The following is a 12,564-nucleotide window of genomic DNA, read 5'->3' as shown; positions in this document are numbered from 1 at the left end:
ATCACATTGTGTGTTTAGCTGTGCTACCTCCATGCTGAGCTATACAAGCAGACCAACTCCAAAGAGACCAGACGAGTGTTCATGGACTTCCATACATTCTTCATTGACCGTGGAGCTGTAAGTACGCCCTTCAGGAGTCCATTTATCCTCTGTTCCTCTCCTCACTCCCAATACAATGTATAATGCTGTCCATGGCAACACTACAATTTAGATCACCTGTCTCCTGAGACAGAGAGTGTGTTTTTTGGAATTGCAAAATTGTGGGAATTTTTTAACAGGTTAAAATATGATTTGCTTTATTAGTTTGTGTAGCTATATGCTTTATTTGTTTGAGCCCATCTAAGATTCCTCTCTTCATACAGAATTTAAAGGTACCAGTTCCTGAGTCCATCTCCTCTGACCTTGGTGAGTACTTTAAGTCATAGTTGTGAATAGTTTGAATAGTTTTGTACCCTGCACCTGCAGAATTTGTTTCCCAAAAGCTTTGTAGCTTAAGTAGTACTTAATTTCTCTGACAACCCAGCTGCAAAGCCACAAGAGAGTAACGATCAATGTTTCCAGGTCAATCTTCTTCAAAATGTATTAAATGAACATCATTGCTGGCCTAGGGGAGGAGTGGGCCTGGATTGTAAAAAGAGATAGAGTACTACATTAGCTACAACGTTTTCGGGAAACTCACTCCAGCACACATAAGCATGCTTGTTCCACATCACTTCTTGTCCTGACCATGTTTGTGTTGATGTTGATGTTGATGTTGATGTTCCAGATCGTCGTAGGACAGAGCTGATCCCAGAGGAGTTGAACAGACAGTATGTCCAGCTCCTACAGGACACACTGCTACCTGACATCCAGAGGAACCTGGATGACTTCAGGTGAAACACCCAATGTTGTCTCTACCCTACCAAGATGACTGCCTTTCCCTGCCACAGGGATGTGTATGGGATTGACGTATATGTTATGATGCTCTATAGAAACATGTTATTAACTGTGACATCTGTTGTAGGTTTATACATTGTGTAATCTGTTAGAAGCCTATTTTAAGCTCAGGTAACAGGCTTGGTATGATGTGTGTGTTTGTAGGCAGAAGCGCAGTATGGGCCTAACCCTGGCCGAGGGAGAGCTGGCCAGACTGGACACAGAGCGTGTTAGAGACCGCGTGGCGCTAGAGAGAGAACGCTCCTGTGCTGAGAACATCATCACCAAGATAGAGGACGTCCTGTAAGTAACACACACACACAGATATGTCATGGTATGAGGGTCTGGTGGATCTCATTCGTAATCAACACCTGTTCTCAGACCTGACAATTAGCTATCGCAGCTTGCAATGGAGGAGTGGAGGAATCATAGTTGTTATAGTGATGAATGATGTTAAGCTAACATTTATTTGCTCTATTTCAGGATGACAACCCAGCCCACAGAGGAAGATAAATGGTGAGTAGACTCTCCAGTTTGTCCTCATGTAGAACTATGGTTGCCAACCGTCTCTGTTCTGCTTAGCCTTGACATTCAGTAGAAATACCTGTAACACTTTACATTAAGGTCACATTTGTAAAGGGTTTATAAATGGTTTATAACCAGTTTATTATTCAATTATAAACCATCTACAAACAGTTATTACTTATTAGTTTAGATTGTTTGATATGCACTTGGTGCCTGCCAAATAGGGAGCTTGCAATCAGGAGCCAGTTATAAATGCACTTATAAATGCCTTGCACAGTTGGAAAGTTGCAGTTATTTCCTGAATTGTGGAGATGATTAGGCTGGTACCAAACCAATTCAATACATCTCTACATACTGTACAGTACAATGTGAAGATCTCCCAGAATACACTACAACTGTCACCATGTATTTTGAACCATGGCCCTTGAAATCCTGATCAACACGTTCCTCATTTAAACATGTCCACCATGCAGGATTTATTTGTTGATGTATCTATCCATTATTTACCCCTTCTCTGTGTTCACTGATGTGTGGTTAGTGCTCTGAGCTGGTTTAGGTATATCAATGAGTAGACCACGTTGATAATCAAGTCACATAAGTACTCTTCTATCCTGTGTACTTATGGAGAAAATCTCTGACCATATAAGAGGTATCAACATGTATAACTGATTAAATGTCACACTGTTAACCATTTATTAATGAGTTATCAACATTTATTAATGAGTTATCAACATTTGTAACTGATAAAATGTCACCTTAATATAAAGTGTAACACTGTTACTCATTTATTAATGAGTTACCAATCATCTATACATCAGTTATCATAAGAAAAACAAATCTATGCTTTTTTTTACAGTAGAGAAACTGTACAGGGGTGTAGTGGTAATGAAGAGGTCTTTAGGGGGGACAGTCATGATGTAGCCTGAAGAGATGGGTCTTCAGTCTACGGTGGAAGATAGGGAGTGACTCTGCAGTCCTGACAGCAGTGGGAAGCTCGTTCCACAAGCGGGGTGCCAGGACAGTGAAAAGCCGTGACCAAATAGTGCGACTGCTGCATCCACGTAGAGGCGGTGGTGCCAGGCGGCCAGCCGAGGTGGAAGAGCGGAGTGATTGGGCAGGGGTTTGGGGGCAGACCATTGCTTGCAAGTAGGGAGGGGCTGTTCCCTTTGCCGCCCGGTAGACAAGCACCATGGTCTTGAATCTGATGCAAGCTGCTACCGGGAGCCAGTGAAGGGTGCAGAGGAGGGAGGTGACATGGGAGAATTTGGGGAGATTGAACACCAGACAGGCGGCAGCATTCTGGATGAGCTGCAGAGGTCTGGTGTTCGGACGCGGGGAGCTCGGCTAAGAGTGCGTTGCAGTAGTCACGGCGGGAGATCACAAGTGTCTGGACCAAGAGTTGTGCTGCTTCTCTAGTGAGGAATAGACATATCCTTCTGATGTTGTAGAGGAAGAATCTACAGGAGTGTGCTGTTGCTGTGATGTTCGCCGCACAAGATAAGTGGTTGTCAAGGATCACCCCAAGATTCTTGGTTGTATGGGAAGAGGTCTTGGAGAGGGCAGGCTTTCCCAGGGAGGAAGGGCAGCTCAGTCTTGTTAAGGTTGAGCTTGAGGTGGTGGGCTGACATCCAAGCAGAAATGTCTGCAAGACACGCAGAGACACGTATTGCCAAGCTTCAATCTCTTTCATTATACCATTGTACTATTTAGACAACATAGGGCACTCGTTGGACTATAGAGACATTATTACAGTATAAGACCATTACCATGAAATATTATTGTTCTTAATTAATCAATTTTCAAAATGTTTTCAATTATTCTAAAAGTGTACCCAGAGGCTTGGAAAAAACGGTCTGCTATTGCTGTTGTCCAATGAGGTCTTGCCATACCAGATATGTATCAATACGTGGAGGGTCTCAGTTTCAACCATATCTGATGAGGGTAGTCATGGTGATAACTGTAGGATAGAGGCAGAGATAGAGTACATTACAGAATTACACCCATAATTACACGCACCCAGTGTAAAAACTAGCAGATACAATTTCCTACTATGCAACAATTGAAAATAATATTGCATTATTTCACATCATCATAGTTTTCTAAGCATTTATAAAGCATTAATAACTGGCTCCTGATTGCAAATTTGGCAAGCACCAAGTGAATATTGATCAGTCTAAATGAATGACTTATAAGTGTAAATGGTTCATAATTGTATAATAAACTGTTGAAGTTATTTGTTAACTCATTATAAACCATATACAAATGTGACCATTTATACTGAATGTTATCCTGGAGACAGACCTGCTTCACTTTATTGTACTGAAAGAGGATGGTTGGTTGTGTTAACCACGTGATGGTTTTGAGTTTAAACATTCAATGTTTGACATTTAAAATTGATGTGATACCCAGATCTTTTCTATGCCAAGGGCTTGTCTATAAGCTCTTTGCAACTCTCTTGAATTAAAGATGACATTTTTGTAATGCGTATGTATTCATAAGGGAATGTTCAGACTGATATACTGCAGACAGCCTTATTGGAGATGCCATATGGTCCCAGCATATGATCCCAGATGGTTTGTTGAAGTACAGTACATCTTCTGAGGGAGTTGTTCAGTGGCATATGGTCTCAGCCACATTCTAGAATCCTCAACGTGTATTTCACCACACATTATCACATTCTGTTCTTCCACTTGTTCATCAGTTGGATGAGAATGGACTGAATATCAGGGTTAAGTACTTGCTTAAGCTTGGTTTATATTTTCCTGGTACCAATGGAATAGTCCCAAAAGTTGAAACCTAAAGTGAAATCAAGCACACCATCATACATCATTATGTATTTTGACATGATTGACCCTGGTCTGCTGAACATGTACACTGTGTTTTCCTCCAGCACTACTATGCAGTATGTCATTCTGACCTACATGAAGCACCTTGGTGTGAGGGTCAAAGAGCCACGCAGTCTGGAGCCCAAACGGGCCCGCATGAACTTCCTCCCCAAGATCACCAAGGTACGATGTCACACCCAAGCCCCTCACCCTGCTCCACTCTCAGCTGACCACCCCCTAACATCTGACCCTCACCTCACTACATCACTGTACAGTAATACTCCCTGCCCCCTTCGCTCTATAGGCAGTAATGAAGATCTTAGAGGACTGGAAAGGTATAAGCAAGATGGTATTAGCTCCAACTTGCCTTCTGAGAGACTAGGTGGAGTTTTCTCTATTCTTGCACCTAGCCAAGCCTTTCAGACCTACACAAGTGCTAAGGGAGGTGGGGCAGTGTGTTGTTACTGGACAGGATCTGACTCTCCCTGTCACTAATGATGTAATTTCCTCTGACCAATAGAAGAGCATCAAGACAGAGAAGGAAGGGGAGGAGAAGGTGAAGAGAACCAGGTTTCCCAGCATCCTTGGACCTCAGCGCCGGCCCAGCCGCATTGAGGCCACTTCCAGTGAGTGTAATTAATGCACTGTCATTAAGACACTTAACAATGATCAGTACTATATATATATATATATTGTGTGTGTGTCTGTGTGTGTGTGCCTGAGCAGTAGGCAAGGCCTTGGACTTGAACAAGCCAAGGCCTCAGAAGCAGCTGTCCCAGCCGACCCTGGGGGGCAGTGATCACCTGGAGGGGGGTCGCCTGAGGGTTAGCCAGTCCAGCGATGGCTCCGAGCTCACACACTCCTCCTCTCTCACCACCTCGTCCCCCAACAGCAACACCTACAGTCCCTCGGACACAGCCAGCAGAGACGTAGAGACAGGTGAGAGCCTGAATAACACACTCAGTCCCTTACCAACCCCCTAGCCCATTGTCTTATGTCAGGTATCGTCATTCTAGCATGACGCTGCTTTGCCTGAGATACCTGTTTTATAAATCGTGGAACGATTCTTGATTTTTTTAAAACCTGGCTTTTATAGTAACTGGCTACTTGTGGAGGCACAGTTTTGTTTCGTATTAAATATGACTGGCTAAACCAGCTGGCTAGCTGACCAATCTTCTATGCTAGCTTCCTCATTGCCAAACTTAATAAATACTGCACCCTAAACTTAACTTACCTAAACTTAAAAAAAAAAAATCTTTGCTAGTCATACAATCATTTAAATAAGAAATTCGCTGGAAAGAAACTTGAAAATCATTTATGGATTCATTATTTTGTTGAATAATCATGGTTTGAGGCTGAAAAGTGTGTCTGTCCTATTGTAACCATGGTTACTTTTTTGACAGTGCGTATTTTAGCCAGGCTACTTTTTATACTTCCCATAATTGCTTGCGAGTTCTCAGACAGATCAGTGTGGACGGAGTCACGCTATCTGTTGTAAGACCATGCCCTCGAGTCACTACACCCTAGACACGTGTCTCGGCATGTCTTGCAGACATTTCTGCTTGGATGTCAGCCCACCACCTCGAGCTCAACCTTGACAAGACTGAGCTGCTCTTCCTCCCAGGGAAAGCCTGCCCTCTCCAAGACTTCACAGTAGGAGGTCACAGTAGAGTTTTCTACTGTGACCTCCTCCCATACAGCCAAGAACCCTGGGGTGATTCTTGACAACCGCTTATTCTGTGTGGTGAACATCACAGCGACAGCACGCTCCTGTAGATTCTTCCTCTACAACATCAGAAGGATACGTCCATTCCTCACCAGAGAAGCAGCACAACTTTTGGTCCAAGCACTTGTAATCTCTCGCCTTGACTACTGCAATGCACTCTTGGCCGGACTCCCCGCCTCCTCCATCAGGCCTCTGCAGCTCATCCAGAACGCTGCCGCTCGTCTGGTGTTAAATCTCCCCAAATTCTCCCATGTCACGCCCCTCCTCTGCACCCTCCACTGGCTCCCGGTAGCAGCCCGCATCAAATTCAATACCCTGGTGCTTGCCTACCGGGCGGCAAAGGGAGTAGCCCCTCCCTACTTGCAAGCAATGGTTAGCCCCCAAACCCCTGCAAGATCACTCCGCTTGCCCACCTCGGCTGCCCGCCTGGCACCGCCGCCTCTACGTGGATGCAGTGACAGCGCTACTCGGTCACAGCTTTTCACTGTCCTGGCGCCCCCTGGTGGAATGAGCTTCCCACAATAAAAAATAAATAAATAAATATAGCCTACTGCGACTACTACTACGACTGCCAATGGCCCCTGGTGTGAGCATTGATTACTTTGTCTTATGATGACTGTTGGATAGATGATTCACTTACTTAAACAAATGTATTGTTGTACGTCGCTTTGGATAAAGGCGTCTGCTAAATGCCATAAGTGTAAAATGTAAATGTAAACGTGTAGACCTGCGATTGGTCAGAGGTGTGAGCAATGTGAGGGTTAGCTCCTTCTTGGCCTTGTGATGAGCAAGACGTTTGCATAGTTGAAGGGAAGTCCTGGACTAAATTATACTTCCAATTGAGACTCTCCTTTGAAGATAGTTAATCTAGGGTGGGCTTAACCTGAGTCCAGGGCAGCAGCCTTTAGCGTCCAGTGTAGCTGATCTGTTTCTGTCCCCCCTTCCATCCTTTTCCTCAGGTGGGAGCCCTTACTCTGGCCTGTCCAGGTTGAGTGAAGGCCTCCACTCTGCAGACTTCCAGGACGGCAGTCCTCAGTACTCCCCCGGCACACCCTTTGACTATCCCTACAGCCTGGACCACCTCCATGAGGACGACAGAGAGAGCGACAGGTAGAATGGGACACACACAGGGGAACAATGTGGCTCTAAGCGCATCCATGGAACACTCATACCTGAAACAAAGTCTTCGAACTTCTGTATTGTAAAAGGCAATTCCACAGTCAGTAGAATGTTTTCCCAGTAAAGTCATGAAATGTTCCATCTTGCTTGTCTTTGACACTGCTGATGCAGTCTGGAGAGTAGGCTACATGATGAATGTTCTGTGGTCCTTGTGGCAGTGTTGTGAACATGTCTCCTCTTGTTACAGAGTCCTAGAGGGAGGCACACCCAAGGCCATTCGAAGGTAAGCTATTCTCTTGCATTCTGACTACCTTTTATCTGACATGTAATCTGGAAATGTATCAAACCTGTCTGTCTATTGTCTGTAACCCTGATGAAGGCAATATAAACGTGTTTGTTTGTCATCCATTCTGTCAAACAGTATTCTGATAGACGTCCTATTGAGTTGACAAGGCAGGTCATGGCTGAATGTGTTTGTCAGCAGATGTAGATCTAACCTGTGCTGCCTCTTTCTCTTCCAGGCTGGAAGGTCTGGGCTTCACAGATGTGCAGAGTGAAGACGAGCAGGGGACAGACTCTGAGCACGACCCTCTGAACTGGCAGCAGCTGGTGGGACCAGAGGTTCTGGCTGGCCTCAGACCACACCAGATCAAGAGGCAGGAGGTCATCAACGGTAACTAGCTAACTAACTGTCCTGTACCTGCACACTCAACACACTAATACAGTCCCAGTCACACTCGCTCGACACTGGCCCTCCATGAACTCTCGAAGTTTGAGTTCAAGTAAAGAATATCTGAGTTACTCCTTTATTCTAGTCCATGTAACCAGTGAGTTGTCATTATCCCTGATTATTCAGAATAATTCAGTTTTTGCTATTGAAGCGCGAACTCTGTTTTTCTGCATTACTGATGAGGTTTGTCTGTGCTTCCAGAGTTGTTCTACACTGAACGTGCTCATCTACGGATGCTCAGGGTGCTGGACCATGTGTTCTGTCAGAAACTCACCAGAGACTCCATACTGCCCCCTGCTGACATCAGGAACATCTTCACCAACCTGGAGGAGATTGTCCAGTTGCATGGTATTCACACACACACACACACACACACACACACACACACACACACACACACACACACACACACACACACACACACACACACACCATTTGATACCGGGAGAGAGAGAATCCAGAGACACCCTGTGCTGTGGTCTTTTGTGATAACTCTGATAACAACCTTCACATCCACACCAACCACCAATGATAACCCAAATGTTGAATATGAATACATCCAATGTTCATAATACAACTTAATATTAGATAACATAACAGTTCTTAGATTATATAGAGTAAAATACATATAGATATATACATATATACATATATGTATATATATATTTTTATTTTTATATATATATATATATATATATATATATATATATATATATATATATATATATATATATATATTGTTTTAATGTTTATCTCTAAACTAATAAAACTGTATGAAGTCTTTTTCAATCGCATGTTCGAATGTCCAGGGTCTGAGGTCTTCTGCTTTTGGCTTGAAGAGCAGAAACCCAGACTCCCTAAAAGAGATCCATGACCATGATTGTTCTTCAGGAAACATGGTGCAGAGTCTCCACTGGTTGTCCACTAGGTTGCAGAGAAGAAATGGGGGGGGGAGGAATGATAGTCTGTCATAAATCTGAACTAATTCATTCAATAGAACTAATCAAAACAGGGGAATTCTACATTGGGTTGAAAATTGGATTGAAAAGAAAGCAATTTTAACAGATAAACATGCCTTGTGCCACATATATTCCCCCCTCAGAGTCTCCCTATTTCAATGAGGAGAGTTTCTCGATTCTAGCAGGGGAGATTAGTCACTTCCAGGCCAAAGGGAATGTGCTGGTCTGTGGAGACCTGAATGCAAGAACAGCAGAGGAACCAGACTCCATTAATAATCATGGTCATAAACACCTACCTAGTAGCAACAGCTTCTTCTTCCCCACATAACCCCCCTCGTGACAGTTATTATAAGCAAACAAAAACGTGACACAGGTCCCGTAGCTCTGTACATAGTCAATGTCTAGGACGGTACACTTACAGCTCATCTCTTGGCAATAGCACAGTAGACTATTTCACATCAGACCTAAGACACAAATATCTCAGAGCGCTCACAGTCGGCCCATCAACACCTCTCTCAGACCACTGCAAAATCACAGTGCATCTGAGGAGGGCGGAACCCAACCATGAGGCAAAACAGCTCAATGAACTGCATGCTACTAAACAGCCCTACCGATGGAGGGAAAACACTAGAAAAATGTATCAATCAGCATTTGGCAATCACTCCTTGACAACTTCTTGGGAGAAAGGTTTCCCTGTAATAGTGAAGGTGTGAATCTGGCAGCTTCCTTATCTAACTGAAAGAATTCAAAGACAAAACCAAAAATAATTAATAACAATGAGAAATGGTTTGATAATGACTGTGGAAACCTGAGAAAAACACTAAGGGCCGGTTTCACAGGCGAGGCTTAAGCCTAGTCCGAGACTAAAAAGCATCCTTAGTGGCAATTTGCCATTGAAAGTGTGAATTAGTCCAGGACTAGCCTTACACCTTGCCTGTGAAACCGGCCCTAAGACATTTATCCAACCAAAAACATAGAGATCTGGAAAACCAAAATATCCGCCTTCACTGTGGGGAAACACTGAAACAGTACAAATACACCCTAGGGACAAAGAAGGAACAGAAAATCAGCTCAATGAAGTTGAAGATTCCATCGGCTCAAATCATTTCTGGGAGAATTGGAAATAAACTGAACAAAACACACTATAATGAGAGAGCTATTCAAAATGGGGATATATGGATGAATCATTTTACAAATCTTTATAGCAGTATAACAATGAATCCAGAACAAAAAGCTAAACATGACAAATTAAAATCCCTTGAATCAGCTATCAAAGAATACCAGAACCCTTTGGACACTTCAGTTACAAAGCTTGAATTACTGGAAAAAATACAGACCCTTCAACCCAAAAAGGCCTGTGGTGCCGATTTTATTATATTAAACTAAATGATTAAATATACAGACAACAGATGGCTATTCTAAAACTCTTTAACATTGTCCTTACTGCAGGTATTTTCCCCAACAGTTGGAATCAAAGACTGATCACTCCAATATATAAAAACGGAGACAAATTTGACCCAAGTAATTATCATGGTATCTGTATTAACAGTAACCTGGGGAAAATACTCTGCAGTATCATAAACAGCCGACTTGTTCATTTCCTCAGTGAACACAATGTCCAGAGCAAATGTCAGATTGGGTTCTTACCAAATTTCTGCACATCACACCGTGCATAGATAGATACTTTATTGATCCCCGAGGGGAAATTAAGGCATTACAGCAGCTCACATTACAAACAACAACAACAAAATAAAGTGACAATAGATAGACATCTGAAACATTATATACAGTAAGAACAGTCCAGTATGATTTAACATCCCCCCAGCCTGACTCTGATCAACCCGATTGAGCCAGCCGGAGGAGGAGTTGTACAGTCTTATTGCAGCAGGCAGAAAAGATCTCCTATAGCGCTCCTTAGTGCAACGTGGTTGTAATAATCTGTTGCTAAAGGAGCTTTTCTGCTCTGCCACAGTGACATGTAAGGAATGGGAGGAATTGTCCATGATGGCCAGGAGTTTGGTCCTCATCCTCCTATTGGCCACCTCCTTCACAGTGTCCAACGTGACACCGAGTACAGAACCAGCTTTCCTAATAAGCTTGTTCAGCCTCTTGGTGTCACCTTCCTTGATGCTGCCCCCCCAGCATACCACCACGTACAGCATTGCGCTGGCCACCACTGACTGGTAGGTGTATATACCCTTCACACCCTCATTGAGAAACATCTAAACAAAGACAAAAACTAAATCTTTTCATGTTTTGTTGACTTAAAAAAGTATTTGACTCAATTTGGCACCAAGGACTTTTATTCAAACTAATAGAAAGTGGTGTTGGGGGGGGAAAACAAAGTAAAGTCAATGTATAAAGTCAATGTATACAAACAACAAGTGTGTGGTTAAAATTGGAAACAACCAAACAGATTACTTCGTTCAGGGGCGTAGGGTGAGACAGGGCTGCAGTCCTACTCTATTCAACATATATATAAATGAATTAGCAAAAACACTACAGCAGTCTACAGCACCTGGTCTTACCTTACGCGACACTGAAATGCCTGTTTTGTAGATGACCTAGGGTTGCTCGCCCCAACATAAGAAGGTCTACAGCAACACCTGGATCTACTGCACAGGTTCTGTCAGACCTGGGCCCTGACTGTCAACCTAAAAAATACAGAAATAATAATATTCCAAAAGAGGTCAGTACGCGAAGACCACAAATAGACGGTGGTCCTAGAACGTACACAAAAGAAGAACCGTCTATGCTATAAAAAGAAACACAGAAATTTGACTTTGGCTGAAAATATTTGAATCAATTATAGAACCTACTGCTGTACTATACTGTAGCGAGGTATGGACTCCACTCAACAATCAGGACTTTCCCAAGTGGGACAAACACCCTACCAAAACATTCCATGCAGAGTTTTGCAAAAGCAAAATAAAAATAAAAACTGCAAATAATGCAGGTAGAGCAGAATTAGGCCAATACCCCCCTACTAATTAAGACCCAAAAAAGAGCAATACAATTTTACAATCATCTCAAAACAAGTGACCCCCAAACACTCCATAACAAAGCCCTAATCTGCCAAGAGATGAGCATGGAGAAGAGTGTCCTGAGGCTCAGTTCCCCAAACCAAACTAACCCCATAGAGCCTCAGGACAGCAACACCAAGGAGATTAGACCCAATCACATTATAAAGACACAAAAAGAGAACTATATAACATATTGGAAAGAAACAGTGGCAAATTACCTGTCCACTGTCACTGATCCAAAACTAAGAAAGTCGTTGACTATGTACAGACTCAGTGACTATTGCCTGGCCATTGAGAAAGGACATTTTTTCCCCCAAAATTTTCAGAATTCACAACGAATTTATAACAAAGACAAATACAGAAAAACTACCTCATTTACTGGGTGAAATACCGAAATGTGAAAATGTTTGACTTTGTGCCACACCCTAAGGACAGCCAGTGGACCATAAACTTTGCAGTCTATGTTTGTTTTGTGTTATTTCCCTTATTAGCCTTTTAATATTCGTCTTTACTTCCTGATTGTTCTTACCTCTTTATCTTATGATTGTTATGATGCTTTGGCAACGTAAACATTTGTTTTGTTCATGCCAATAAAGCAAATGTGTGAGAGAGAGAGAGAGAGAGAGAGAGAGAGAGACGGAGAGAGACACACACACAGAGAGAGAGAGAGACACACACACACACAGAGACACAGAGAGAGAGAGAGAGACACACACACACACACACACACACACACACACAC

General features: G+C 43.0%; 1 protein-coding gene across 1 annotated transcript in view; it reads left to right on the top strand.

The window, feature by feature from the left end:
• The window catches only part of arhgef12a (Rho guanine nucleotide exchange factor (GEF) 12a), a 42,141-nt gene that overhangs the window by 20,383 nt on the left and 9,194 nt on the right, over positions 1–12,564 (top strand). The window contains exons 15-26 of the mRNA XM_083696337.1: positions 19–117; positions 363–405; positions 767–872; positions 1,081–1,218; positions 1,399–1,431; positions 4,331–4,448; positions 4,786–4,891; positions 4,992–5,204; positions 6,951–7,101; positions 7,358–7,393; positions 7,632–7,783; positions 8,042–8,188. Coding sequence (XP_083552463.1) covers positions 19–117; positions 363–405; positions 767–872; positions 1,081–1,218; positions 1,399–1,431; positions 4,331–4,448; positions 4,786–4,891; positions 4,992–5,204; positions 6,951–7,101; positions 7,358–7,393; positions 7,632–7,783; positions 8,042–8,188 — 1,342 coding nt within the window. The remainder of the gene's footprint in view (positions 1–18; positions 118–362; positions 406–766; positions 873–1,080; positions 1,219–1,398; positions 1,432–4,330; positions 4,449–4,785; positions 4,892–4,991; positions 5,205–6,950; positions 7,102–7,357; positions 7,394–7,631; positions 7,784–8,041; positions 8,189–12,564) is intronic.

Source organism: Argentina silus, assembly GCF_951799395.1.
Source record: "Argentina silus genome assembly, chromosome: X".
Taxonomy (NCBI): domain Eukaryota; kingdom Metazoa; phylum Chordata; class Actinopteri; order Argentiniformes; family Argentinidae; genus Argentina; species Argentina silus.
The sequence above is the reverse complement of the archived record's forward strand: the minus strand, read 5'-3'. Positions and strand labels throughout refer to the sequence as shown.